Raw genomic sequence first — 14,934 nt, 5'->3', positions numbered from 1 at the left:
AGCCTCCGTTTGTTTCTTCTCCCCACAGCCTCCCTTCTCACTGACCACTTTTCAATCTATTTTCCTCAAGTCCTTCTGTATGCAGGCAAGTAGGAGCGTTTGAGGGGTTGCTGGATGTTTTTTCTTTATTTACATTACATGAGTAGAATTTTGAGCATTTTGGGAGGGTAGGAAGAGGCAAGAAGGCGTGCTTGAAAGAAAAAAAACCCCACAAACTAGAAAATATTTTGAGCAAGATAAAAATACAGTGGTGAAACAGATCAACTCTTAGCCCTGGTCACTGCATCTGCAGAATCCAGGCCGTCTCAGTGCCTCACCAGTTGTGACAGATAGCAGACACAGCAGGTCATGGCTGGCAGAGGAGCTTTCTCCACTTGAAAAGCTAGGTTTGAGAATTTGTACTTTTTCATGTGGCTTGAAAAACAGCAACCCAAGAATAACAGATGCTCAAAGTTTTTGTTGTTATGCTTTTTGTCTGGCTAAACTTTGTACAGATAGAGATAAAATGCCCCAAAGGTAGGAGGTACAAGTCAAAGTGTTCCTGCCTGGCAGGTGAGCGTACACTGAGCAATGGCCACTAGCAGAACATTTTGCTGTGTGCAGACAGAGCATGTTGACACACACACAGAGGGATGGAGAAGGAAACCTACGGTAGACAACTAAAAGCAACCCAGAAGAAATGGTCTAGGCCTCTGTCAAAAAGATCAATAAAGCAGCCTGGCAGATAATCTCTCTTCAATATTGTCTTATGATATTATGCTTTATTGGAGTTATAAATATTTCCATTAAATATTTCAACTCCCAGTTATTATTTTAACAGCCAGGCAAGATGGAAGTTTGAAATACAGGAAAATGTGTAATCGATCTTTGACCTACCTCAAATCTAAGTTTATATTGTATCCTCTGCATACAGATTTTAGATATGCATGTGAATAAGATATATGAGCTTAAAGCGCTCAAAGCAATGCCATACCATTGCAGCTCTTCACACAAGCCTTTCTTTATCCTTACATCAATTAAGGTTGAGGGAATGGTGAAACTATTTTTTTTTCTCCATAGCAGGACCACTGTTCTCTTCCCCATTTCGAGCGTATGTCACAAAACACACACGTGCACATACGAGTAACATGGCATGTAGCAATAAGCCACCATTTTCCCATTTGACTCTCTTCATTTACCCCACAGAGAGCAGAGCAGTGGCACTTTGTGTCAGTGAGAGAGCACTTTAGCATGTACAGCACTGTTACTGGGTCATTGCTTTCATGCCCAACAAGCCTTCCACGGCCTTAGTTGGTTTTGGTGCTCTCCTACCTGCACTCTTCTTCCAGAATGTCCTAACACTACTGGTAACATTTGCCTGCATAGCTCTTGGTTTTCTGAAGAGCCAAAAAGTGCTTTACAAAAGCAGTGTATGCATTTGCCCCACTCGGCAGACAGGGGCAACTGAGGCACAGAGAAGTTGAGTAACTTGCCCAAGCTTACAGCAAGTCAAAGACAGAACCAAGGTCCCCTTCTTTCCTGTTCCCCGGCCCTATTTCTGAACCAGGGATTTCTATCCAGTCCATAGGCTAGTGGAAAGCAGGAGAGAGATCTTACTGGCTTTTAGCTGGGGCTGGAGGGGAAAATTGAAACCAGAATGAAAAATAGATAATTCTTCCCTTTCTGGCCATCCTCAGCTTCATGGAACGGACAACTTGTTTATTGCACTTGTAGTAGATCTGGAAGAGCCTAATAGTACCTCTGACATCAACTGCTTCGTTATCCCAAAGACATTAAGGGACTGTGGAAGGGAGTGGAAGAGAGAAGAAAGTGCACAAAACAGGGCTACGTTTCAGTTGAAAAACTACATGGAGCTATTTCTTCTAATTAGCAAGAACAGCCCAAGGAGCTGTTGCGTTCCTTACTGGTCCTGTGTGAGTCCAGGTCACGTTTTCTGAGCCATGCTTATTTTTAAAAGGGTTCACAGCCAGAAACAAAGTTACACTGTAACAACAGCCATTAGATCTAAATATCCATTTCTAAACAAAGCCACTGTGTGGTGTGCTCCAAACCATACACTATAGGATCTACTCCACTGCATTACAGCTTCCTTCCCCATCCCTAGCAAAAACATGTTGAAACTGTGCAACAGGACAGGAAGAGCAGGGAAGGAGAGCACTTAGCTTGAGCAGAGGTGGGGGTTCTTAGTCTAAATAAAAACAAGAGCTCAGCTTCATAGCAACATGGGGTATAGTGGGTTGCTTTTCTTTCTTTTTCCTTTTTTGTCCTTTTTTTTTTTTTTCCCTTAATGTAATTTGGTTGGTTGGTTGGTTGGTTGTTTTGAGGGGTTTTTTTTTTATGCAGGCTGTTTTCCCAGTGAGCTAGATTACAGCGGCAAACAGAAAAGAATTAAATATGCATTTAACAACACTTTAAACATTCATCCTGCTTTCCTTTGCCAAACACCTGTAAACTCTGTCAGGGGCATGAGCACTTAGGGATATCCTGCTGATGCAATAGCTTCATGGCTTTAAAAACAGAGGTCCACCTCTCCTAGAAACAGGTCTGCCTGCCAACAGTAGCTGTCAGCAGTGACTCCACCTCTGTCAAAAGGATTTTAGTTGCCAGTATTGATGGGACAAACCTGTGGGATGGACAGCAAAGTACCTGTGTAGTCAGTTGAGTGTGGTAGCTCTCACTTTCTGAATTGGCGACTCCAAGTTTTGTCCCATCTACATCAGCATTTAAATTGCCTTCAGCATTCACTGAGGTGGGCAATTAGTAACCAGTCACTCTTCTAGTGCCAGCTCAGGGTCATTTGCTTAATGTAAAGAGACCCTCAGAGGGGGCTGTTTATGGTGCCTTCTAGTTTCGGTTTTTCCCCAGGGTTTGTTGAAGACACCACAGCCCCAGAAAACTTTAGGGTTAAGCCCCGATTTAATAAACAAAACGAAACAAAACGAAAACAGAAAGAAAAAAGGGAAAAAAAGAAAAATGAAAGGGAGAGAGAGAAAGAGAGACCCCTCAATTTTAAGAAATGTTTTAAATGTGTACGAACAAAGTCCTCTCCCTTCCCCTCCCCCAAATTAAATTATTTCAGAAAAATAACATATATATTTTTTATATATACATATAAAATAAGATACCCAGAGGCACTGGTTTGCATTAGGGCTTAATTTCCAGCTAAATTAAAAATCAAATCCAGGCATTTTGAATGCCTATGGGGCACAAAAGCAGCACCTAAAATCATTAACTTTTGCACCTTTTATAATATATCCCAAACCGGTCAGATTTGTTTTGCACAATTTTGTAGTAAAATAAAAGTGCTCTTTGAGGAAAATCTACGCAATTAAACAGCAGATGCTTAACCCCTGAAAAATAGAGGCTTATAACAGAAGTGCTGATAGACCCTTACCCATAGCATCATTAGCAGCAGGTGCTGCTAGAGTTACTAGTTTTCTAAATAGTTTTAATGTAAACAGTATTCTTAAGCTCTAAGTGTAGCATAATGGTTGGGATTTGCTCTTTAATTCTTTTTACTAGAAAGATACAGCTCATTTAAAATAGCTGGTAGATACAGAAAGCATAAATATACAGTAAGTTTAGACACTGATTGTACTAAATGCAACAATACAAAGAAGCAAACAGGAACACAAATGGTAACACAATAAAACTGTATTACATTTGTGCTTCAAATATTACAATACATTATATACAATAGTCCAAAATAAACATCTCATGCCGAATGACACAAAAAGAAACAAACAAAAAGAACCCCAAACAAACGAAAAACCCCAAGAGCAAGCAAAAAGAATCCAGCTGTATGTACAGTACCTTTTTAATTAACATTCAACTCTGAACTGGAGAAATTTTCACTACATACAGATGCAGTCCGCCTTTTATTTCACGCAACCATTCTGCCTTCCTATATCTATGCTATTCAGTAGGTTCCTGTGTCATTTCTTATATACATGTTGGGCAAAAAAGATAAAAGAACATAGTGCTTTGTATTCTTAATGATGTGGCATCAGATCAGCGAACCTGGGGTGCATAACCTTCTTTCATTAAACCTTCCTCATAGTCTGTCTGGCACAGGATCATGTTGTTCTTCAGGAAAAATTTGTCTCCAACGCAAAATCTGAAATCACAGTAATAAAGAGGGGGGAGGGAGGGAAAGGTAGGTTCAGGATGAATGATGCGATACAGTCTTGCATGTAAGGCTTGTACAACAAGGGTTTGCGATTTCGTCGTACTGACCGCACGTCTCGTACCTCCGCTCTCTGCCGCGGCGCGCGCAGACACGTGCACAGGCGTGTAACAGCCCAGCAGAGGAATTGCTCTGGTATCAGAATTAATCCTGTGCCTTCAACAGAATCTAGTGCATTCAAGCACTTTTGCTTCCCTGGCCAAAAACTTCATTCAAAGCCCACCGAAGACTGTGGGAGTCTCGGATCAGGTCACTAGCGCACTGAATAAACCAGAATAAATATCCCAGGCTACTGAAAAGTAAGCGTCCTGCTTTCACACAAGGAAAACAAAGTGACTGTATAAGCAGTAGGAAGCTCATCTGGGATATGTTTCATTCGTACTGTGCAGGCGTGCCGGTAGGAATTCCTTGTTATTTTGCATCCAGTTGGATATTTCACTAGAATCAATTCAAACCCATGGCCCCGAGAGATGCTTTAGGGATAATGTGGTGCAAACCGGCGGCACGCGGGTGGGTGTGTAGGGAAACCTTTCCCTTTTCTCCTGCCAGAGTTGGTTACACACCTAGTAACTTGGCTAAATACTCCCTCTCTCCGGCACCAGCACACCCACCTTGTTACAGCATTCTGTGCGTCAGGATGGCCTGATTGCTAAAAAACACTACCAAGGCATTTCATTTTCTCCAATGAGTAGCAAAAGCATGTAACATGAACGCTGCTGGCTGGCTGGCTACAAACTTTGGGTAAAGTAGGATTTCCCAGCTCAGCGGTATCCTTGAATGTAAGAAGGCTCTTCAGTGACAACCCCCTCCCTCCTTAACCCAACCCTTCCCCCTGCCCTGCAAAGCCAATCTTCTTGAAGATACTTAGGGAGCAAGTGAATAGGGCCAATGCATAGAAAAAGAGTTTCCCTAGTGACTGCCTTGGCAGGGTTATGTGCCTTTGTTTATAGTGAACTCTCCAGCTATAAAATATATTGGGAGGCACTGCTCACATTATTCCAATTAAAATGAAAGAAAGCAACCTAAATGAACCCCTTAACGCTGATGTGAATAAATGAAACCAGTTTCTACCAGCTAATTATGGATCTCACTATATAAAGTATTGTTTAATGTGTAACGGATTATAATGTCCTTTTTTGTATAATTTCCAAATGGTGACATCCTGGACACAATTAGGGTCAGATATAAATGCCTGTGTTGTTTACGGTAGATTTAACAACAGAGTAGCTATGGGAATAGCTGTATATGTATTTAATTGTAACAATTTAACCTTCAAATAGTGGTGCTTGCTGTAGTTGACCCAGTAAAACTACGCAAATGACACAGGTTGACCCCTGTGACCTCTGATAGTGGTCTCTCTTTATCAGATAGTCAATTTCTAATGATGTTCAAGCAGAAATCTTGGTGAATTGTCACAGATTAAATTGTGTATTGAAAGCAGTCCTTTAATGTTTTGTGAAGTTGGAGGTTTAAATGAGTAGCAGTTGGACTGATTTACATTTGTGAAGATTGGAATGCTAGACAAACAGTGAACCCATTTATTTTCCAACTGGGTAGCTTTGGAAATTTATCCTTATGCTAGCTAAATAGATAGAGGGAAAATAGTGTAATAAAAAAGTGGATTGAAAAGAATTAGCTCTGCTCTTAAAGGAAAATTGGTTTGTTTATTTGTGGTCTTTTTTTTTTTCCTGTAGGATTACTGCCTGCTGATGATGATGATTGAAAATAGAGATTATGGAATGATCCTGAAATCTTTAAGTTATTTATGGTCAAGACTTTTATAGAATTTACAGGTTCCTGCTACCCTTTCCACACCAACCCTGGTATACCAGGCTACTAATCACACAGATGGACTTTGAGTAGTTGTGTTGAAATACAGAATTTTTGGAAGGACAGAAGTTCTTTAGCAGTTCCTCTAGTTGCCATCTTTTGTATTTTTGTGCATTGACAACAACGCTGAGAAAAATTCTTTTGTGCATCTTACCAGATGAGGTAAAGGAGTTTTTAACCAGTGCTAATGTGTGTTTTTCCCACAGAAGTCACATTAAAAAAAAAATGATTGGTCCTTGGTTTCTCTTACATGAACATATGGATCAACACGGGCTGAAGCAGAAGTTAGGTGTTGTGACAAATCAGGCACTCCGTCAGCCCAAAGATTACCGATTGTCAGGAGGATGTCTGGCCAGCAGGGCCCACCTCACAGAGGGTTACTGCACAGCAGGGTGACCCTCCCTATGGGTCAGGCACCAGTGGGAAACACAACCAACCTCCGCTCACCCGGCTGAAAGCACACGCTCTGAATGGTGAGCGTGATTCAGCTACGTATTCCTTTGTCTTCCTGAGCAATACAGAGCTTAACTAATAGTAATAGAGAGCAAAACTAATTTGTTTAAAATATATAGTAAATGAAAAACGTACCACTGAAGTGCAGCTCGTGTGCATGGCAATACTTCCACATGTGACTCCTTCACAATACTGCTTGCATCAAAATCCCGGCTGAAGGGTTTTGTTTTCCAGCCCTCAGAGAAGTGCCAGGGTTTGAATTAAACCGCACCAGCTACGGGATGCCTTTCCCAATAAAAAGTGTCAATGCCTTTTGCTTTTGCTATGTTAATATGTCGAGCTAGAAATGCTCTACCTATGTCTACATGGCATTTGACAGCTTTATGCATGAGTGGCCTTAAACATACACAGCTCCACAAATCATTTACCTTCCAAGTGTACAGCTGTCTCGTGGAAAGGCTGCCAGTGGCCCGTCTAGACACGCTTAGCTGTCTGATAACCTGTGGGGTGGAGGGAGGGGGGGTCTGTCTGCATGGTAAAAGACCCTCTGGGTTCATCTGGGGCTGTGTTTGCATGCTGGGGGTGATCCTCTGCCTAAAGGGAAACGTGTTACTTGAGACACTTAAGGGCCAAATTCTGCAACCAACCTTTTTCATATTGTGCAAGTTCTGTGATGGAAACACATTGGCAAAGGCTGAGGGTGAGGCTTGCGTGTTCCCCTGGGTATTAAATATGTGAATTATGCACTCGTTAGGTGACAAAGAGCTAAGCACCAGGTGAAACATGTATAAAAGTGGTATGCTTGCTCCCAAGTACAATGAGACAAGGCAAGTAGATGATGAAGTATGGCAAATTCTTTCCATCCACTCTTGGAATACTATTTGACTCTCAGAAGCTCATTTAGCAGCCTCTAAAGTCAAAGAGCTACATCTTGCAACTACTTCAGATTGGTTTTGCACGTTACAGGGTTCATTTAAACCTGGCTCAGCTGGAAAATGGAAAGGTAAATTCAAGCCTAGCTTTCCACCTCCAGGAAGTGTTTGCTATTTTTTTAAGGAATTGACATAGGATGTAAATCAGGGCACAATTTGGGCACGTACATCAAATGGAGTCAAGGAGCATATTGAGATGCCACTGGGTTAGGAGTATATAATGAGGCAAGACTATTACTCTTCTAGCAAGCAGATGGTAGTCTTCAGCTTTCCCTAAAACCCTCACCCAATTTATTTAATAGGCATGCAAGATGAACAGAGAAAAAAATTCTACAATAGGCTGCATTAACATACCAGATTGGACTTACCACCATAAATTGATAATACTACCTTTGACACGACTGTGACATTAGCAGAATGACCATTATAATTAACCTATATCCTAGAACTCCTGTCATATTTTACAATGGCAAAAAGAAGGCCATTTATATTACAAAATGACCTCTGTTATCACCGTGTTTGGAAGGGGAAGGTGTGCCTGGGCTAATCGCAAGAAGTATAAAACTTCCATTTTGAGAAATAGCTGTTTCATTGTTCAGAACAGATATTTAAGGAGATCTCACTGCTGTCTGTCATCTTTTCTGATGTGTGTCAAGGTACCAAAGACTTCTCAAGAAAGCAAGGGAAATCTTGCGGTGAACAAACATGGCTGCGTGTGAAGAGTCTTCTCTGGCAATGTCAGGACTTTGTTGTAGAAACTGAATCTGGAAGCATTTAATTGCTTTCCTCTAGAATAAAGAAAGCTCAGACTTAACACACCCTTCCCCTCTGCTTTGTGCACTCAGTGGTGTAACCTGTCCTCTGCTTTTCCTCCTTTCCTCTTTTTTTTTTTTTTTAAAGCTCCTTTGAGTTTCCAGTATAACTCAAACTAATGTTAACATGTATGCAACACTGAGAGGACAAAGCCACTCTTTTACATCACAGTTCATCAGTCCACACCTATGGTATATTAATTCTAGGCTTCTGTCAAGGTGTCCATTTATTGTCAAAGGCTGGAAAGTGGGAGCTGTGCTGGCGTTTCTACATTCTAACTGGTACGATGTAGGATATGTACACAGAGAATTCTAGTTAAACTTACAGAGACAAATCTCAACTTGGAGAGCTTTTCATTTACCACTCTTTTTTTAAAAAAAAAAATATATAAAGCAAGTATGGAAAATGTATTAATTTTTATTCTAAATTTAGAGACACTCAACGAAAACAAGCAGTATTCAGGCCTTCAGAATTTTTAAAATGACCACTCATGCAAAAATCCAATGTTGGTATTTGAAATAAGGATGTTCCTGGGGTTGCATTCCCTCCCTCTGGCTTGACAGGGAACAAAGGCAGCATTGTGTGGGCATTTTACCATTTATACTGGAGGTAAGTGTTTACACCTACATCAGAACAGTGCCTCGAATGAGCGCCTAACCATTTTCAGCCCAGATGCCATTAAAAGAAAGGCTGCTTCAGATAGGACAGAATGGTTGATTTAAGCAATGTCCCCCAGTGCTAGCAGATGGGGGGTTTTAAACCATACCCTGACTTGACTTCAAGTGGCAGAGAGAAAATATTGCACAAGTATGGATACAAGCTGCTGCAGCAACCGACAGAGTGAAAGGAAGGGCACGGAAACTCCGGAAAGTGGGAAAGCCGAAGGCAGACTGACATCACCGTGTAGTCAGAAGTGTCAAGCAAAGATGCAGCTGAGCCCACTCGCAAGATTTTCCACTCCATTTTGCTAGTCACGCACATACAACTTGACAAAGTGTGAAAGGCAGTGTCTGTTTACAAGTTTATCTTTCCAGTGGTTTCCTTTCCTCCCCCCCCCCCCCTTTAAATTTTCTGCAAAATTTAACTCTATTGAGGCTACTGCCAACCTGAGGTGAAGTGCTTCTGAGGAGAAGTTTAATGTGTTTACAGAGAAGAAAGGGGAGCACTCACACCATTAAGATGACTGTCACTAAGCTCTGCGGGTATTTAGGAGATGGAAAAACTTCAAATTAGGAGTAAGCTGTACAGAGACATGAAAGATAAGGGGGATGCTAAAACCTTTAGGCTAGGAGCAGAGCTTAATATTTGCAAAATCCCTACAGCTTTAAGCATTAGTATCAAGAAAAAAATGGGGAAAATATGTCAAAAACTGGCTGGATGGAGCAATTAGATCCTAGAGCTGAATAGCTTTATGAAAGAAAAAATATGGGACAGGGCCTGTTTGAAGCCAGGGATGGGCTTGGTGGCTCAGGAGATCTCTTGCAGTCCTGGCTATGCCTAGAGTCCTATCAATAGTCTGTCTTCCTAGAATACAGTACGTGAGACAATGCTTTTTTCTTCTCACTCTGCAAATGTGGCCTTCAGGAGGCCCATAAAATGGGACAGGCACATTCTGAGTTAGTTCAGAGAAGGAGTTTAAGGCCTAAAGAAAAGTCCCCTGAAATCAAGGGTGTCTAACTACCATCAGCACTGAGACCTGAGCTGGAAGGTGAGTCGTAGATACTCAAAAATAATAAACCAAACAGTGAAGCTGTATATAAAAGCAGAAAAAAATCACCGTGTCTTTCGCAAAAAACCCCAGGTGGTTCTCTCTCTCTCTCTCTCTCTCATTGGGCCAGAATGGGAATACGAGGGTCACATAATAACAAGCCCAAAGAATGGCCTGCCCCAAGAATCGGTGTGATCTGAGTTAATATGATTATTAGGTAGCACGGAAGGCAGAAGGGACTAGAAGGAGGCACCAGGCACAGAACATCAGCAGAAATTCGGTGTTGGCAAAGACAAAGTAGTCCAAAGTGAAGAAACGATTCAGTCTACTCAGGAACATTGCATATATTATGTTAGGAAAAAAACCCTAAGTGGTAGATGATAACTGAAAATCTGAAAAATATAAACAGAGAGCATTATATACTCTGTGGTAGTACTCCAGATACGTTGTACTTTTATCGCTATGAAGAATGGCCCAAAGGATTCAAAATGTTAACGGGGGAAGAGGATGTGAAGGTGAGGAATAAGGTAAAATATGCAGGTCTTGCAGTAGCTGGTGATCCTTGCTACCTCTGTTGGTGATTTCTGGATATTGCTGATGTGTTTGTAAATAAAAATATTCTCTTCAATAAATAAATTCCACATCAGGGATAGTGGCTGGAGTGAGTAGATCTAAGAAATCTTAATAACATTGTTTTGCGTACAAAGGGGCAGCATGGAATAAAGAAAGAAAATTAAACTGCTATCTTATAAACTCATCCTCCCTCAGAATCTGCTGTTTGATTTTGATTAGCTTAACTAGAGGAAGAAAAAAGGATCTTGAGAAGGGCGACAGAAATTATTAACGCCATGGTGACTGACAAGATTATTCATTTTAAAAGAAAAGAAAGAGGTTTCATAGCTGAAACAAAAAACCCCTCCAAATCTGGTAATGGTGAGGCATCTGGCATTTTTGTTTTTTATTGTTACACAAGTAATGAAAACCAAAAGATTTAAAGCTATTTATTAATGAGAGAATGTAGTCAGTGGGATGCTTTCCCACAGGAACCACTGAAGAGCTACATTGGAGCATCCATGAAATAGGATTTATTATAAAAAAACAACAAAATTAATTCTTCAGAGTGCCACTAGCCCCAAATTGTGAGGAAGAAAGGTACCCTCCAGGCAGTCTGTTTTATTAGGCTCTAGGAGAGCTGTTGCAATATAATCAGGATTAGGGCCACTTTTGAGAATTTCTGAAATTCTTTGAAACTTCTGGAACTGCTCCCTGTTTTGAGTAGATGGACTAGACTGTATTTCAGGTAAATCGATTCTTTTGTTCCCCAACTAAGACTCCTGTCTTGCCCAAACTACATGCAAAGTAAAAATCAAATAAAAGACTAGATTGAAGGCTCAGGAAAGACAAGGCTAAGAATTATTAAATATCCCAGGAAAGCTCCATTTTCAGAAACACCTTACAGCACTTTAACAAGGGAATCAGTGGCCCTAGGGCTCGATATGATGTATATTAGTTGCAAAGTGAAATTGTATATTAGCTCACACTTGTAACGGTAAAAGCGGAATATCAAAAATAATGACAGCAGCTTGGCTTTTTTGGGGGAGAGAAAAAGCAAGTTCACTTCCTGAGATCCAAGAGCGCTAACTATGATGAAAATCTTCTGCACTCAGGGTAGCAAACACTGTCTTCTTTGCTTGACTGATGAAGATTAGCTGACTTCTTACATTAAAGAAGTTTGTCTTGTATGGGCTGAAGTGACAAGACAATAACTAAGTGCTAATTGTGCATAACCAACACTAAAGATATGCAGCCCCATTATGGCATGTAATAAATGAAGCGAACAACAGAAATATATTAGGCGCTTTAATAATGATACTAGAACCGTGGTTTGAAAAAACCCCAACCAACAAAACACAGGGATGTGAAGGGTTTAAGAAACGAAATCTAGGAGTGTGCATGTGCCTGTCTCAAGCGGGTACTACAGGAGGCTCTGCCTGCCTTCCTGAGAATACAGCCTCTTAGTTCTGTGGCAAGACAAAATTGATACAGGACTTTAAATAGCATTAGAACCTATAATTACTTTGCATTATTATATAGTTTAAGCAGTGGTTATTACTTGCCTGGTATTTTAATTTCCCATGCAACATGATGAAAAAGGTCAATTTGGCTTTTTTTAAAGAGCGTAATTGTAGTGTGCTAGACTTATTAGCAGCTGTACATTTTATGGTTCTTTAGGGATGTTTGATTTTTAAATGACTACAGTGTTACAAAATAATACACTGTAGGACAAGGTAAGTTAGCAAAGCTTATTTAGAGCCGTATCTAACTTTGTCGTGTCAGACTATTATCTTCCTCTTTTTTTGCTACTTCCCTAGAAATGCAGAATTTGTGTTTCCTCCCACCTGAAAATGAAGAAAAAACCCAAACCAAACCACTATAGAGCTCTAAATAGGAAGATGTAATAACTGAAAAATAACTAAAAATAATAGGTGCATTAAGGAGCCACCATAATTGGTTTTCTCATTTCCTAGACCTCACAGAAGTCACTGGCAAAGCTGCTTGTGGCTCTCGAGGAGTCAGAAATGGAGCTCTCGGTGAAACCTCTGACAGGATTTGGCCACCACTTTGAATGTAGTTTCTGTATGTTCAGGTGTATACACATCCAAAAAAATCAAGTTGTTTCAATTTTAGCATATTGGACACTTGTTCTGCAACTCTACCATATGGGTAGATGATGCTTCAGAATAGTGTTGGGTTTGGATCCTCAGGATTTTTATAACCTACCAGTAGACTATGGAACTAAAAATACTGCATATGAAGGCAAATAATGCTACAGAGAAAAAGCATGGTGGGAACAACATCTTTTAAATGTAAATGATTACAGTCCTGGCAACAGGAAGAAACAAGGTGTACTTTGAAAGAAATACATGTGATAAAAATGAAGAATTAAAGTCAAATTAACGTAGTAATGACAAATGGTACTGCTACGCTCTTCTGCAGAAAAGGATCTCAAAGTCCTTTATAAATATTAATTAATTAAACTTGACAGACAGCTTTTGGAAGGCGAGGCAGTAACATTATTCTTTTTTATTGATGTGGGATTTGAGGCACAAAAAGTTTTCTGGCCAAGGTCATGAAAGATGTCCTGTATCAGTTATGTAAAAAGTATCCAAGTTTTACTTTCAATCTTGGGTTTCCACTATTTGGAGATGCTTCCTCTTCACTTGAATGTGTGCCTGCACCACTGCCGAATTAGCACTTAGCTTATGGAACAGACCCAAGAAATTCTCTTACCTCTGATTACAAAGTTGACATGCAAAACAGTCCAGGTGATAAACATTGTCCTTTGCTCTCATCACCATCTCAAAGGCAGGTATGAGCTTACTGCAGGCAGCACAGTTTCCTGTAACGCCAAATAACCTGGAGATACAGAAAGAAATATATTCCTGAAGATGCTTAACTGAAAAGAAAACCACGCTTTCTTTATTTTATCTTTCTTTTTTTTTTTTTCCCCAGCAGTTGCCTAGCCTTTGACTGACTTCCCAGAACACCCCCCTTTGGCAAGACTGGTCGTGGTGGTAGGAGTCTCCCCAATTTACAATACAAAGGCATAGTCCTTTTCAACGGAGAGAGCTTTATGAAGCAGTGACAGACTAATATTGCACCTATTGTGATGTTATTTTTTTTCTGCAGGTTATACTGACCTTTCTTGATAAAAGAAATAGTAAACACATTAGGGATGTTACATAACTGCGCAGACAGAGGTCAAGCTGTTTGCATACGTGGGAAGAGTCTTCTGCTTGGATCCTACCATACCAACGAGAGTCACATAACCTTGGCTTTGGTGCTATTTATTATTAAAACACACTTTAGCTAGAAAAGAAATAACACTTGAAAAAGCCAATATTCTTCGCATTTTTGACATCTAGTGCTAAAAGCTTTACCACTATTATTAAAAGAACATTTTATGAACAAGTCATTTAAATCGTCAGAAAGCATTAGCGGTTCATGCACCTTACAACCCTATACCATAGTTATTGCTATGATTATGTTATTCAGGTAGCACATTAAAGTAAATGAGGCTGTAAACTATATATAGTCACATCAGGAGTAGAAGTATAAAATACTGTAAGAACAATATGAAATGCTGTTTTTGCCAGACATCTATATAAATTTTTTTAAACTCTCTTTGTTAAAGATTTCTCAATACTTTTCAAGTGGGGGTATTAAACTAAAAAAAAAGAAAAAAATTCACACATATGCATCCTTTTGTAACATAGAAGGATTATAATGAACAAGAAAAAAATACGTTAGCTCTACATGGCAGCAATCTTTGAAACTAAGTTTATTTAAACTACTTAATAGTTGTGATGGGTTATTAAAAGTAATGCTCTGCTTGTGTATAGCAGTTAATGCTGTTTTTAACTATGAAGCACACTAGATGAAAACGCCACATCTGCCAGTTTTCTTTTTTTCCTCAACATCAGGCTGACAGCAGAAAAATATAATGGCTCTCAAGGGAAACACCAAATTAAAAGCAGTTCTAAACTAATGAATTCAAAGGTGCTCTGTAGAAAATTCAGTTTGGTAACATAAAAATGAATGCAGTTTTTTAATCACATCCCTCCATTTTACTGAATTTCCTGGGTTGCCAACAAGCCTACTTAATTCCAAACCCTTTTACTTTCTTATGCTACTTAAGGTGTGCTGCCTACATAATACGTGCCTGTTTATTTTTAAAGTTGCAGCCTTTCTTCTCCTGTCTGAGCTACCGGTTATCGTGATCACTGGGAAAAGTGCTGGGACAAAGCCACCCTCATCAGCTCTTGCTGGAATGATTCAAGTCAACCTCTGGTTCTGTTAAGTCTGATTACTAAAATTATAGCTTATTTAAACGAATCATAAATATTCCTTTTGTAAAACATTCTGTTTGAGTTCTACCTCCATCACATGCGAGTTTTGTTGAGGTTATCTAAATCTCACTCTGACTTTCATTCCTCATCTCTGAGGACTTA

The 14,934-nt window shown here is 39.9% G+C and overlaps 1 protein-coding gene across 1 annotated transcript in view; it reads right to left on the bottom strand.

Moving 5' to 3' along the window:
* Positions 1-4,011: 4,011 nt before the first annotated feature.
* Positions 4,012-14,934, bottom strand: part of LMO3 (LIM domain only 3) — a gene marked incomplete at both ends in the record, with an annotated part of 54,875 nt that continues 43,952 nt past the window's right edge. Inside the window, 2 exons of the mRNA XM_084265554.1 lie at positions 4,012-4,117; positions 13,214-13,339. Of these exons, the coding sequence (XP_084121680.1) occupies positions 4,012-4,117; positions 13,214-13,339 (232 nt within the window). The remainder of the gene's footprint in view (positions 4,118-13,213; positions 13,340-14,934) is intronic.

This window comes from Gallinula chloropus (genome assembly GCF_964237585.1).
Source record: "Gallinula chloropus genome assembly, chromosome: 1".
Classification (NCBI taxonomy): domain Eukaryota; kingdom Metazoa; phylum Chordata; class Aves; order Gruiformes; family Rallidae; genus Gallinula; species Gallinula chloropus.
This window is presented reverse-complemented; position numbering and strand designations above follow the sequence as displayed.